General features: G+C 43.2%; 1 protein-coding gene across 2 annotated transcripts in view; it reads right to left on the minus strand.

Annotated features, from left to right (window-relative positions):
* The window catches only part of RBPJ (recombination signal binding protein for immunoglobulin kappa J region), a 222,328-nt gene extending 207,003 nt beyond the window's left edge, over nucleotides 1–15,325 (minus strand). The window contains exon 1 of one of the 2 annotated variants that reach the window (XM_035005189.1): nucleotides 15,196–15,325. In XM_035005189.1, coding sequence (XP_034861080.1) covers nucleotides 15,196–15,227 — 32 coding nt within the window. In that variant the 5' untranslated portion in view covers nucleotides 15,228–15,325. The remainder of the gene's footprint in view (nucleotides 1–15,195) is intronic. The other variant, XM_035005191.1, reaches the window with a different exon arrangement.
* Between the last annotated feature and the right edge of the window lie 249 nt (nucleotides 15,326–15,574).

The raw sequence follows: 15,574 nt of genomic DNA on the forward strand, positions 1-15,574 counted from the left end.
TCTTTCTTTCTTTCTTTCTTTCTTTCTTTCTTTCTTTCTTTCTTTCTCTCCTTCCTTCCTTCCTTCCTTCCTTCTTTCTTTCTTTCTTTTCTTTTTTTTATATTTAGAGCCTAGTGGCCAGAGGAAAAAATATTCACATGTGTGTTGCAGAGAAGCACAACAGGATGATGAACAGAAGACTAACTTACAAAAATTTTATTAGGATAAAATTCCGAGGAGGAAGACAAATAGAATAGTTTAAGGAGATAAAAGAGAAATGTATGATTTCTCAGTATGAAAGAAAAGCTTGTTTGTGTATATATTTTTTTAATTTTTATTTTCCATTTGTGTATTTTTTAAATGGGTAATGATGGGTGGCAAATTGCTAGGATATTTGCCGAGATAATAACTCCATAGGATTTGTTTAAAATAGTGATACAACTGTCTTCTTTTCAAATGTCAATTTTTATAGTGTATAATGTATCTTCTGCAATCATTTAATCTTAAAATTTTGATAAATTAAAGTTTAGGCAAATTAAGCATGCGTGCAGAGGTATAGTTTTCAAATTCATTTTTTTAAAAGATTTTATTTATTTATTTGACAGAGAGAGTGAGAGAGCACAAGCAGGGGGAGCGGCAGGCAGAGGGAGAGGGAGAAGCAGACTTCCCGGGAGCTACAAGGGAGCCCGATGCGGTGCTCGATCCCAGGACCCCGGGATCATGACCTGAGCCAAAAGCAGACACTTAACCAACTGAGCCACCCAAGCATCCCTCAAAATTCTTTTCTAGGGAGGAAAATTTTGAAGTCGGCTAACTGTTTCTGAGAACGATTGTTCGCTGGTCTGGGAAAGCAAACGGCCGGCTCTGGACCCGTGCATTTCCCTCCTCACTTCTTGGTTCATTGTTGAAGGGCTGCTCTGACCTCTGGGTGTCCTACTCAGGCTCACTCTGCAGGAAAGAGAGCATCAGATCCCAGGGCACAGGCAGCCAACTTTGCCCTTCAGGTCACTCTGCTTGATTTAATTAAACATGACTATTTTCTCCAAGTGTATTTTTCAAATCCGCAGAGAGCCCTCACTATGTACCAGGTACTGGTCTAACTGCTTTATAAATATTAACTCATTTAAGCCTCATGAAAACCCTGTGAGGTAGGTACTGCTATTTCCCCCATTTTACAGATGAGGAAACCAAGGCACGGAGAGATAAAGTTGCAAAAAAATGTTACGTAGCCAATAAATGATGGAACCAGGATTTCTTAGACATTGATCTCCTTTAAAAACAAACAAACCCAAAAGAGCAGAAAGAAATGATTCTATGCTTTGTCCCCAAGTGGGCCACCACCAGAGGTTCCTTTCCCCCCAGAAGGCCTCGGAGTTCCTGCTCCCATGTCTATACCTAACACTGACCTGGATTACAAGGAGACTGGATTTACCTGTGAAGATCCTAAGAATCCAGTTTTGAGATGCAACAGAATTGAATTTCAGTGGCCTGTTTATTGAAGCTGACTTCCACAGCCGTGAATCATCATAAAGATGTCTTATTCAGACAGGAAAGCGGGGTAATTAGTATTACAGGTCACTAGTAAAAGGCCTCAGAAAGCAGCAAACCACCCCAAGAAATTATTTTTCCTGGCCTCCTCCATCCGACCTCATAACTCCAGTTTCAGGGGTTTGGAGTGGGCAAAATGCGCTTACGGTTTCCTTTGCAGCAATGAGGAAAACAGATTACCCTGACAGCCGAGTGGAGGGGAGGGACTGTTTCCCTGCCATCTCCCTGCCGTGTGCCAAATGACTTCCATTGCTCCTGCCATTTGACACAGGCAGAGGGTGTCAATAAAGGTTGCAAGAACTTTTGAGAGTGAAAAATACCTAGGGAAGTTTGCCACTTTGCAAAAGGAAAACTGCTTTAAAAATACAACTCTTCTGGAAAAAAAAAAAAAAAATTCCCCCTCTCTCCCAAACACCATAAAGATCTTAAAAAAAAAAAAAAAAAAAGTCCTGCATTTATATGTAGATTGCCATCTCTTACTGTGCTTTCTGGCAAGGGAAAACTGCTTTGGGGGGGGGCGGTGCCTGGGTGGCTCAATCGTTAAGCGTCTGCCTTTGGCTCAGGTCATGATCCCAGGGTCCTGGGATGGAGCCCAACATCGGGCTCCCTGCTCAGTGGGAAGCCTGCTTCTCCCTCTCGCACTCCCCCTGTTTGTGTTCCCTCTCTCGCTGTGTCTCTCTCTGTCAAATAAATAAATAAAATCTTAAAAAAAAAAAAAGAAAATTACTTTGGGGCAACTCTGGGATATTTCAATGTTCTTAATATTATATGGGGCACTTCCGGGCTGTGGGCCAAACCCCCATTGCCACCTGTTTTGAGAATAGAAGCATCCTGGGTCGAGTCCTGGGAAGAAGGCTGTAGGGACCGGCAAGTTCCTACCCCACCACTAGCCAACCTTAAGTTTGTCAGAAAAATTTCCGAAAACCTCATTCTTCCCCCAGCCTCCAAAGATGAAATTGCCTTCTAGTTGCCTGAGTTGCTAGAAGCGTCAGGAGATAGAATTGAAGTGAAAAAAAGCTTTGGTTTACAAGGGGTTATGCCAATGCCGCCTTGTGTTAGTGGTGTTAGGGAGACATATCTGCGTGTGATGAGGTAGACGGTTATTTTCTTGAAAGATTTATTTATTTTAGGGGGGGAAGGGCAGAGGCAGAGGAAGAGAGAGACTCTCAAGCAGACTCCCCGCTGACCACAGAACCCCATGCAGGGCTCGATCTCACGACCCTGAGATCATGACCTGAGCTGAAACCAAGAGTTGGACACTTAACGGACTGAGCCACTCAGGTGCCCCGAGGTAGACAATTATTAACATGACCCTGTGCCCTGATTCCTGTAGAAAGGAATTAAATAATAAAAAGTTGGGAGGTTGGAAGAGGCGAGGGGAGAGAATTGTCTTTGTAGTCTAGGGGTTTAGAGGGAAGAAAGGAAGTAGCTGCCGTGAGTAGGGAGAATTAGGCTTACCCGTGTGGCTGGAGGGTTATGATTTGGGTCCTCTTTAAGTTTGCTTGGGAAGATGCAAGTCAGAGATTACAATATTTTTGAAAATCCCCTATGGCTATTTGGACTGTGCTTTTTTGCACGTGACCTCATGGGCCAACACCGACTGGCCTTCTGAACTCCCAGAGCTCCAGGAGAATCAGGAGAGAAATCTTAGCAGTAATTCATAACACATTTCTCAGTGATAAGTGTTGAGGGTCCCAGCGCAGAGATGGTCATTGTTCACGCTGGGCTGTTTGGTACTGAGGAAAATGGGGAGGAGGGAAAGAGATGAGAACGGTGTCTATGGTCTGGGTTTTCCACCAAATTCATGTGAAGTCCTAACCCTCGGTACCTCAGAATGTGCCTGTGTTTGGAGACAGGGCCTTGAAAAAGGAAATCAAGTTAACCGAGGCTATTTGGGTTGGCTTTAATTCAATCTGACTGTGTCCTTAGGAGAAGGGGAAGGCGGGACGCCAGCAGAAAGGTCATGGGAGGGCACAGTGAGAAGGAGACCCTCTTCCAGCCAAGGGGAGAGGCCTCAGGAGAAACCAAGCTTGCCCTTGCTCTTGGGCTTCCAGCCTCCAAAACTGTGAGAAAATAAGTTTCTGTTGTGTAAGCCCCGCAGTCTGTGGTATTTTGTTATGGCGGTCCCAGCAAGTTAATAACACCATGGCACCCATCTCCTTCTGGTACTGGAAATGTCAATGGCTCCCACTGACTATAAATATAGTGTAACTCTTTAGCCTGCCTGGCATTTAGTACTTCCGACTCTCGTGACTGTCTCCAGCCCACTTACCTCACTTCATCAGAACTTCTTGCTCTGCCCCCTGGGATCATCTCAACTCCTTTGCGATATTGTTTCCTTCCTATCTCTACGGGTGGAACTCTTACTGGGTCTTCAAGGCTCAGGTCAAAGACCACCATCTCTTTGACCTTCCTCATTCACTTTGCTTCTAGTACAATACTCACCCCTTATCCACGGGGGATACTTTCCAAGACCCCCAGTGGATGCCTGAAACCCTATAGATACCATGCTTCTCCTATACAAACAGACTGTGGTAAAGTTTAATTTAGGCACAGGGAGAGATGAAGAACAACGACTAATAATAATAAAATGGAGCAATTATAGCCGTATACTGTAATAAAAGTTATGTGAATGTGGTTTCTCGCTTTCTCTCTCAAAATACCTGATAGTACCGTATTCAACCTTCTTCTTGGGATGATGGGAGAGGATGAAATGCCTACACGATGAGCTGAAGTGAGGTGACAGGTGTAGGCACTTGGGACATAGCGTGAGGCTATTATTGACCTTCTGATGACTTGTCAGAAGGAAGATCTTCTGTCTCCCAACCACAGTTGACTGCAGGTAACTGAAAACTCAGAAACTGAAACCTTGGAAAGTGGGGGACTAATCTCCTTCTTAAGGTTAGGAGAACACATACCCTCTGGATGCAGATGACCTGGGTTTTGAATTCTAGCTCTGCTACTTATGAGCTGTGTGACGTTGGGCAAGTTACTTAATGTCTCTGAGCCTCATCCTCTCCCCTGTGCACGGGAATAACAGTAGTCCCGTTACACAGAAGTTGAAAAGAATAAGTAAAATAATGCCTGTAAAGCTCACTGTAAATGTCTAATGTGCACCATTTATTTTCTTATTACTCAAACCTTATTATTCTTAACATTTTCCAATAATTCTTATTCTTATTTAATTTTTCCTTATTTCTTAAAGCTTTCAAAATATATTACCTGTTTCATAATAAAACAACACTTGGGTGTTCTTATAAAAATTTTAATTTTGTTGAAAATTCTGATTATGGAAGCCACACATGCTCATTGTAAAAATGTCATTAAAGACAGAAAAACAAGAGGGAAAAAAATCATTTATAGTCCTGCTGTCCAGAATCTATTGTTAACACTTTGACGTATCACCTTCCATCTTTTTCCTATGTGTTAAATGCATGATTTGGAACAAGATCATATTCAACATATTTATGTAAAGTGCTTTTTTCATAAGGGTAGATATTTCTCCATATTAACAAATAGAGTCTGCATCAGAGGTCCACACTGGTGGCTTGTTCTGATCCAGCTCATGGGTATGTTCTGTTTAGTTTGCATAGTGTTAACAATTTTTTTCAGCCAGCTTAAAAAAAAATGGGGATATTTTACAGAAAAATCGCATTCTCCTGCTTTGGAAAATCTGAGGCTATAGCCACACTGGGCCCGCAGTCCAGAAAGCCGGTTACTGGCTAGAAGTGAGTACTGCTTTTATCTTGCTCTCCTGGCCCGTGTCCATCCCTCGTCTCCACTGCCATTTGTGATGGGCATGTAGCATTTCCTGGCTATTTGTGACCAGATCTATTCTCCTCAGCGAGAATCAGCAATTTGAGGGCAGGGTCTATTGTACTTTATCTTTTATCCTTGGGTCCTCAGCACCTCCCACTTACAAAGCTCTCAATAACTGCGATACCTAAATACTTGAATGGAGACACTCATTTGTGACATTTCGCATATTCTTATTACTCTTGGAGTGCATGGAGGATTCTGAACCCCGCCGGAGCCCTGGGCTGCTCCTGTCCCTCGAAAGTTCCCACAGCTGGACCCAAAGTGGGGCTCCCTCCACCCTGGTCACTTTGAGGAATCTGACGTCTTTCTTCCTGGAGGAGGAGTCTTAGAAGCTTTCAAGTAATCGGTTCACCTCCCACTAAAACGCAGCCAGATGCCAAGCAGAAGATGACAGCTCTTGAATAACACCATTAAGCCTTTCCAAAGATCTGACACTGGGAGAAAGCAAAGAAAGAGAAGTACGTCCCCAGCTACCCGTGGTAGCACTTGCTTTTTTGTCTCTCTCCCCTGTCTTCTAAGCCCTGCGATGCGGGGTGCCCTCTGCACGGTTCCCGGTGGGTGTTGGTGCTCAAATTAGAAGCTGGATTTCAGGGACCGCTGGAATGTTCTCTTGTTGCTCCTCCCTGAAGGCTGCACGTGAGGCCCCACCACAGGAAGTGAGCGGGCCCCTTTAATCCGACGCCAGAGCTTGGGCTTCTAAAACCTGATCCTCCAAAGTTTGGACTTATATAACTTATTTGTTTATTTTTAAGCCAGCCCCGTCCAAGTTGAGAACACTTAAGACTCCCTTTTGGAAAAAATTTGGAACCCAACATTATCATTAACTGAATCAGCAAGCAATGGTTCTGTAAAAATACCAAGCGGCACAGTTCTGAGGATTTTTATTGTCACGTTCCCAGCGGCATTACATTGTGCGGTGCTTTCTCCGAGAATGGTTCCTGGGATTTTCTCTCTCTCTGTTTCTATCTCTCTGTTTCTGTCTCTGTCTCTCTCTTACAAACCACGGCCCGAGTCTACAGGGGATTGGAACTCCCGGCTGTGAAGAAGCCCCCTTCATTTGACAAGGGACTAGGTAGTCCTTGCTCAATACTCGACCACAGTGTTTCTCCAACTAGTTCAGTTGGTGGGGCCTCTGGAAGACACGGGGCCCTTTGTAGGGCATGGCAAAAACAGAAAACATGATAAGACACATATCTTTGGGTCAAATATCGGATGCCACTTTATATTAGATTTTAGACATAAGGGAACAGGTGCCGAGGGTCTGATAAAAAAATGTATGTGAGGAAGATGTTCACTGCTATGTTACTTCTATTAGGGAAAAACCTTGGAAACACTCTCTATCTTTAGCAGCAGGAGAATAATTAAATAAATTATGCCATTTTCAATGTATCTGTTAATGGGTCATCAAAGTCATGAAGATTCTTTGAAGAGTTTTTAATGATGTGAGGGAAGTTATAATTTGTTAGGTTAGAAAAAGTGGAATACAAAGTCATAGATGAAGTATAAGGCCAATTATGTTTATTATATGGACAGAGATCCTTGGGAAATTCACCGCAATTTTAGGAGAGGTTCTCTCTCAGCATGAGGAGATTATGGGTAGTTTTTGTTTCTTTATACTTTTTAGCACTTTCAAATTTTCCCCACAATGAGAATTTATTGCTTTCATCATCAGATATTAAAATGATTATAAGGTAGCCAACTTTCCCGGTGGTGACAGATTTGGGTGCACATTTTCTTTCAATGCCATTTTCCTTGGCTCTTACTAGCTACCCTCTATCCTCGGGTGGCTTCTCCAGTGAGGGTCTGGAGGAAAAGACTGGGACTTAAGATGAGGAGGGTAAGATGTCCCCCTACGTACAGAGCCACAGTAATTTCCCTTGGGACCTGGAGGTTTGTGGGCATCTCTGAGCTGTATGTACTCCCAAAAGAGGCCTGTGTCCAGATTCATAGAGCTTCATAGATTTAAGAAGGAAACCAGGCAGAAGGTTTCTACTGATTGATCTTACGTACAAGTGAGAAAGAGTTCTAGGAGAATACCCCTTCCCTCTCTTTATCCCCACAGCCTCTGCTATCCTAAAACAACACCAACTGAAGTGCACATCGATATTTTCAAGTTCTGGTGAGGCGGCCTGGTTCAAGCAAGGTGACTAAGCTACACACACTGAGCTTTGAAGGTTATCCAGCTGAAAGAGGACCGGTTTATTCCTTGGGCCAGCCAATTCCTTCAGCCCTGTGGGTTTCCTCCATGTGTTAAATGGATGTAACATGACTCGAATCTTCTTTTGGAGCTGTGTCCAATGACCTCATCTACCATTGCTTATACACATGGGGTGAAGTGCTCCCTGCAGGAGCTGAAGGGTCCTGTTGAAGGGGGACTAGAGCTGGGAGGGGGGGACAAGTGTTTCTTAGGAGTGTGTATAGGGAAGGAGCAGAGTCTTTTAGCTACCAAACGTGGTAATAATTCAATTCAATTACAGCCACACACTGTTTATTGAATGATTTTCTACATTTTGGACAAGGCACCCAAGAATCTCCCCATATTCCTTCGAGAATGTCTCACTTTCCTCCATCAGCATCCTATCTAGTCCTTTTGTTGAAGGCTCAGATCCCTGTTTGATATTGTAGAAATATCATTGGTCCTGAAATCAGTGGGTCTGGGTCAAAAATGACATCTCTACCCTGTTGCTCGCAAGCACTGTGGTTTCTGGCCGGTCACTCAATCCCTCCAAACCTCATTTGCCCATCTTTAAAACAGGAATAATAATGCCAGCCTCATGAGGTTGTTCTTGAGTAGGGTTGTCGGATTTAGCAAATGAAAATATAGACACCCAGTTACATAGGAATGTCAGATAACAAATAACATCTCATCTAAGTATTTATTATGAGTACTTCAGACATACTGCTACTAAAAAGTTAGTTGTTGCTTCTCTGACGTTCCAGTGGAACTGGGTGTCCTGTATTGTACCTGAAAATCCTATTCTTGAGGCTGAAATAAAAGGATTTATCTGAAACCTGCTGCCCCCAATCAGTGAGTACTCTTTCCTCTGTCCCTGCTCTCCCAGGGTGGGACCCACAAGGGGATTCATTGCTTCTCCCTTTCCTAGCTGGGGGAAAAAGACTGCTTGACCAGGTTGGTGGAGGGCAGGGGAGGATGCTCAGTTAGTGGAGGCCATATGCACAGGACGAGTGAGAGAGGAGAAGACCCATAGGCTGGTATGAAGCGACCGCTCTGCTTAACAGACATAGCATGCATAGTGTCCCTTGGTCTTGTGTGCCTTTAACACACTCCGCTCTGTTCAAGCCTGTCAGTGGAGGTGACATAGTTGGGCCAGGAGAAGCCTGGATGGGGATACTGACCCCAGGGAAACCCCGTCCAGGCATGACCATTCCATAAGCTTCAAAGGCTAACTGTTGTGATAGACAGAGGGACTTTCCTGGGGGTAATTTTTACAAAGAAGGGGTAGAGGTAACTGTGTGCCCCAGAGACCTTACTGCAACTTGGGGGAAACCCAGCGAATGAGTCGACACCCGCCTGTCCTCATCTCTTATGTCTCCTTCCCACTGCCTCCCCCAAACTCGAATCCCGTCGAGCTCGAGCTCCCCCAGCTTGTGGGGTGGACGCGGCAGGTGGCAGGTCCACTCTCTGGCCTTTGTGTGCATCACAAGCTGCTTGAGTACCCCCAGAACGTCAGGGTAGAATTTTCCTTTTCTGATCATCTGAATTCCAGGCGAAAAGCTCAGCTGTCGTAGGCTTCAGGGAATTTTTCCACCAGGATGGAAATTGGGGCCAAGAAAGCGCGGGCATGCAGAAGGCATTCTTTTCTGCTATTCAGACGCACTTTCCCTTTAGTTAGGGCATTAGAAAATGGTGCCTTTCCCCAGAGTCCTCAATGAGAGTTTTGAATTTCATTACAGGGAGAAAACACAGAAAGGGAGACCATCACTTGCTGCAGTTCCTAATCTGTGATGTTTTTTCCCCATATCCCTTTAAAATAAAAATCTAGAGAAGCTTTTAATATGTTCTTTCATATATGTATTTGATATTAAGAAAACTAAAATGAATTCAAGCCCATGCCCAGTGCAAAAAAAAGGGGGGAAGAAAAAAAGAAAAGAAGAAGAAAAATTTAAAGTGAAACGTCTGTCTGCTGTCCTAGCCGTGATTTAAGTCTCCTGGTCAGCTTGGTACTTTTATTCTGAAAGACAAGATGTAACATCTGACTATTATTTCCTAAATAGCTTTCTTTTAGTTTTACTAAAAATTTCTAATTTTTTTTTATTCCTCTTAGGAAATGATATCTTTAAAATTTGGGTTCGATGGGTTCTATGTATTTCCCCCCCCAACATGTGAAGATAAATACATGCTATTAAAATGTGAGCATGCAAGGGGCGCCTGGGTGGCACAGTCAGTTAAGTGTCGGGGTTTCATCCCAGGTCGTGACCTCAGGGTCGTGAGATTGAGCCCCACACCGGGCTCTGTGCTCAGCATGGAGTCTGCTTGGAGATTCTCTCTCTCTCTGCCCTTCCCCACCTCTCCCAAATAAATAAATCTTTAAAAAACAATGTAAACATGCTTGTCTGTGTATCCCTTAAAACGATCTTCCAGAAACCCAGCTCCACTTGGTGAAATTATTTGAAGCCAATTAATATCTGTCACCCAGTGAGTTGTAGCCAGATTTGGGTGAGATGTTTACTCCATCTTGGGCGCTGGGCTTTGCATGCGTTAGCTCATTTATCTTCTCTATGAAGAAGGTATTTTCACGGGCCCCATTTTACAGATAAAAAAACTGAGACCGAAAGAGGCAAATGTCATATGACTAGTAAGTGAAAGTCAGATTCAAACCAGAGCCGTCTGAGTTCAGGGTCCATGCAATCACCTCTCTCTCTTAACCTCTTCGAAAAAAACACAGATACTGATATTACTGCTTGCCAGGAAAAAGGCAGGCAACAGTCCTGTTGAAGAATGAGTTCATTCAGTACTAAACGGTGAGTACGTCCTTACAGTAACTTCTAATGCATTGCATGCAGCTCCCAACTTGCCGAGAGGTTGGATTCCGAAAGTTGATTTAAAAGCAATTCCCCGTCCCCCTCCTCTGTGCTCCGAGGCACTTTGTACACACCTCTCCTGTTACACTCAGCACGTTGCACTCAGCGCGTTGTCTCTTAGCTGCTTACACATCTCTCCCCCTCGGGGCTCCTGCTCAAGGGCACACACCTTGCCTTATATCTCCTTTGGTATTCCCAGCACCCAGCAAGGTGCCTAACCCAGGGAGACGTTGTATTACATTACAAGTCATTTGTTGGGAACTCAGCACACATTTCCCAAAAGAAACACAAGACAAATGGGAGTGGAAGCATTATGTTTCCAGCCAGCCCACAAAAGTTTATTTAAACTTTCTTGTAGTCTACCAAGAGTACTAATAAGTAATTTGGAACCGTGGGTGGGACAAGAGATGGTAGGTGGGGAAAAAGATAGAACTCTTCCTCCCCCTTCTCCTGAGTCAGATCGAGATGAAATTTCACTTGGGTCAGAATTCATCTTTGACTCCCCCTAAACTGCTCTTTTTTTCTACCTCTCCTGTCCATGGGTGTCACTGCCTCCAGGCTGCCTACTCAATACCCAGCTGTGGTCTCTCGATCAGCTCTTCTGCTCTTTCCCCAAATAACCTACTTGCCTCCCTCCTTAGTCAAAATTCCTGTTTCCTGAGTGCAGCTGAGCTGAGTTGATTTTCAGCATAAAACAATGTGCTTGAGCAAATTCTTGCTAATGTGTGAATGATTGCCCAATGCTAGGCATATGACTGTTTGTACACAGTAGTTAAGATTATAGGATTTGGAGACAGACCTAGATTTGAATCTTGCTTCTACCTCTACGTTCTATGACTTAGCTAGGGTAATTTAATTTCTCTAAGCCTCAGTTCTCTCATCTGTAAAGTGGAAATAACCATGGTTATACAGGAAGCCAACACTTTTATGACATTTCTCAGTGTTAAAGCATACATTGGGCAGTTATAAGAACTTCTTCATTGACTCACTTTGTCTTCACAACCACCCCATGAGGTAGGCACTCTTATTATTAACCATTAAAGAGGGGAGGGGCTTTTTGAAAGAGATTTCTAATGGTAAATTATTTATTCCTGCCTTCTTCCAAAAAGGCTTGGAGGCAAAATCGTACATTGATAGAGTCTTCCGGATGGAAGAGGACAGTCATTCCCGGGAGGAGATTTTTCAGGGCAAAGAGAGTGGGGGCTGATGCCAGAGCGCCCGTGGCTGAAGATTCATCTGGAGAGTCCATTCCCTTATGCGATTCCTGTTTCCACAGCTTCTTGCCTTCTTCTGCCTCTGAATGTGCCGAATCTGCAAGTGGTCCAAGTTTTTTTTTTTTTTTTTTCTATCCCCTTTCTTTCTTTTTTAATTTTTTCACACAGCCCACGGCAGCTGCAAGGTGGTGGGGGCCAGGCGGATGGCAGCAGCTGTTTGTATGTATGGGACCTCTGTAGTCTTTCTTTGTGAGTCAGGGGCCGTCTGTATATATCACAAGCCACCACCTGGCAAGACATTTCGTTCCATCTAGGTTGTTTAAATGTTTCCTGGATGATATCATAAATGCAAAAGGAGGAGAGGAACTTCAAGATGTTAAGTTCCAGCCCCTCACTGCCCTCTGGCCCTACACGGAAACATTCGAGGGAGATTTTGTCCTGTAGCTTAGCAGGCAACCTAGCATTTGCTCTCCTAGTCCTTCCCATTTACCAGATGCAGAGATTTTAAAGCCATGGGGGAATGCAGTTGCACCGAAGTAACGGGGTAGTCACGGAAAACAGTGAGCAGAAGCCTAAGGTAAAGGCAGGGGGCAAGTTGGCCGCCGGAGATCCTCCCTGTGGGTGTCCTTGTGATTAAATATCTTCACTTCTCTGGCTTAAGCCAGATGGGTGGGTGCTTACCTCTGGTACATCCTGGGCTGAGGACCCTCTGATTCTCTGATAAACTCGGGACAGAAGGCTGTTCATCCTTTCTGATGTCAACCTACAGATGGACGGTCCACCATGACCCTTGTAAGCCTGTTCAAATGTTTCCTTATCCATAAAATTGAACAATTTCCCCTAGGCTAACTCAACATTTCTTATAATTTGAGGGGTTTTTGTTGTTGTTGCTACTAGGCCTTCTGAAAACATGGAGAGACTTCTACCCTATGTTCTTATTACAGTGATACAATTGTTACATATATAGTGACACATCGGTCACTTAAAGACTTTAGTAGCAATGGTATTCTTTTTATACGACATTTATATTTAAGAGCAACTTAACCTACACCATTTCATTTTAACCTTGAACTAGAAATAGGAGGGGAAATTATACTCATTTTTACATGAGAAAAAGAGATTCAGGATGAATAAACCTAAATACCTTTAATAATATCTCATCTTATGGTTACTAAGCGGAAGAGTCAGGACCCAAAACTTAGAGTCTGTTGACTCCAAGTCTAGTGCTCAGGCCAAGAGAATGCATATAAATTAGACCTAGCATCACCACCCAACATACCAACTCTCCCTGCTTGAGTTTCTGCAATGTCCTGCGTAGTTTACTAGGTGCTTTGCATATAACATCTCGAATCTTTGCAGCAACCATGCAAGGGAAATGTTATCATACTCAGTTTAGAGATGGAAAAAAAACAAAAACAAAGCTCAGACAGTTTAAGTATTAAGTAGTTGCCTAATGGCTAATGTGTGTTGAAAGCAAAATTCAAACCCAAGCTCATTCTTTTGACAGTGATGCCTTTCACTTAAATATGCATCACCTGAAATGAGACCCAATATAGTTTAATCTTTTGGACTTTTTTAAGGCCACATGAATTATTGTTCCATGAAAGTACAGTTAACAGAAAGTCCTACTGGGTTGAATTCCATTTAGCCAACTTGAACCTCACTTAGTTGCCCTTAATTTTCCTGCCGTGCATCCCTCTGCTTGTTGGACTGTCTTTTCTAGATTTTATTTTCCATTTTTTAAAAAATATTTGTTGTTGCCTTTTTTTCTAGGCCCTTCTTAAAATGTCTCTTTTTCTATTTTAAGAGATTGGTGTTTAATATGAGCACAGTCTTTTTAGAACTCTCATGATGGCCCGCCCGTAGAAGCACAGGATTTTAGCTTACCTCCTCTTTCCCAAATTCCAGATTCTGCATCCCAGGGCCATTTTACATTTCTTCGTAATCCACTTTCCTGCCAATTTTACCTAGCTAACCCTTGCCTATTTTTGTATCCTTGTAATTCATTGTCTATTCTTCAGCATTCTAACTTTATCTATAAAATCAGAATAATGTCCTGTCCTGTCCTGTCCACATCTCATCGTTCTAGTGATGCTCAGTCAAACCACGTATAGGGAAAGCCCTTGGAAAAGTATAAAGAATGATGAACACAGACGACTGTAGTATATTTTGCTTTAGAAAAACCTATGTTACGTAAATGGAGCTAAATAATCAGGATTGGGTAGTAAGGTGGAGATTTAGATGTTCTGGATTATTTATTTGTTATGATAGATATACTAATTTTATAAAATAACTTGTCACTAAATCGTTTTAGAAGAGAGAGTTTATGTGCATATTTTAAAGTAATGTGGTCTTCATACCGTGGACCAACATGGGTAAGGGTTGTTTAAATATAGCGTTGGTGCCCGCCCATGCTTCTGTGCTTCCCCCCCACACCTCCCTGGTTTCTTTGCCTACACATTCCTGCCTGTCATCCTACAAAACCCACACCTTCAGGTATTGTTATGGACTCTCTGTTAACCTTCTCTTGCAGATGTTCCCACATTTTCCAGTATAAGAACACATTTTAAAAGTGTTAACTCTTTCTCTGCAGGTCCATGGTGAGAATGAACTTCTGGTGTCCACTGACCCAGAAAATACTCAGTGAGAAAAGGACATTTCAAATTCAGTAAAACTTTTAAGTGGATTTGTTTTTAATTGATCACAACTGCATCCAAATGCTTTTGGAAAATACACAGACACATCTGAGACATTATTCTAAGTTTATAAACACTCAGTACCTATTTGTCAAATGAATGCATGAATAAGAAGAGAATAAAAATGTGCAGACACTGTGACATATGTGGATTTACAACCCTCTGTCATAACTCCATTCCCTAACTCCTGCCCCGGGGGGCCAGAGCTCAGAGTTTGGAAACCACTTGTATGGTTTCCCTAATACCTAGCATACAGTAGGCACTCAAGAATTGTGTACTGAATGTCCATAGGAATGAGTGGATGAGCACTACTTGTCTCTCAATTAGATTACAAGTCTGAGAATAGCAGCTATGTCATAGATGGTTCCCAGCAGAGCCCAACATTGTGCTGAAAGTAGTCTGCTTTCAATAAACCACTAACTTGATTAGCATCCCTTACTGACATTTCTGGAAGGGGTTATTAGAAAGGAAGGAGCTAAAATTTAAAATATCTAGAGGGAACATACCTGTTTTTGATTTCAGAAAACTCCTTGTGTTCCTCCGCAAGGGTAAGTAGGGGAAAGCATGGAGTCATGAAAGCAAGGGAAAGAGCCCAAGGAAGGATCAGTGCTGCTGGCCCTCAGGGAGGGAGAGCGTCTGGTTAGTGGGATAGAAACCTCACCCTTTGAAGCCTGCCTCAGGGTTCTGCTGAGTAATCTATGGCTTCACCAGAGAGCGGGGAATGTGACCAGAGTGCAGTTGGGTGGAGTGAGACGGCAGAAGGGATGGTTAGCTCATTACACCTTGAAGTGGAAGTGGCAAAGAGCAGTTGACTTACTCATAAATCATCAACTAGAGCATCTTCAATATTTTTATGGGCAACGTAACACAGAGATTCTGTTGGAGGAATCACTTACCTCAGCAATGCTGGGTAGAGCAGTCCAATCATCCTGAAGAGAAACTCTTAACACGGGTTCTTCTTGGAGGCTCCCGTGTCATGAAACACTGTGGAAAGAGATGGACACTTGCACCCTGAGTCTGGTGGCCACTTCACCTTGCAGCAAAGGAAGTGAAAGTGTCAAAATGAAGAGGAAGAAAGCCAACAACATTCTCTCTAGGGGGAAAAATGCAGACACAGGCTTTTTTTTTTTTTTTTTTAGGGGTGGAGAGTTCAAAAGTGCTTTGATTATAGGCGCTATCTATAAAGACAAACAAGAAATAATCTTTCTTATTTCTTGTTTTTCCTCAGCTGCTCCTGAGATCGGAGGCCTGATTTTTATAGAAGAGCAGCCTGGA

The sequence above is a fragment of the Mirounga leonina genome, unplaced genomic scaffold, assembly GCF_011800145.1.
Source record: "Mirounga leonina isolate KUSES-001 unplaced genomic scaffold, KU_Mleo_1.0 Mir_129, whole genome shotgun sequence".
In the NCBI taxonomy this organism is placed as follows: Eukaryota; Metazoa; Chordata; class Mammalia; order Carnivora; family Phocidae; genus Mirounga; species Mirounga leonina.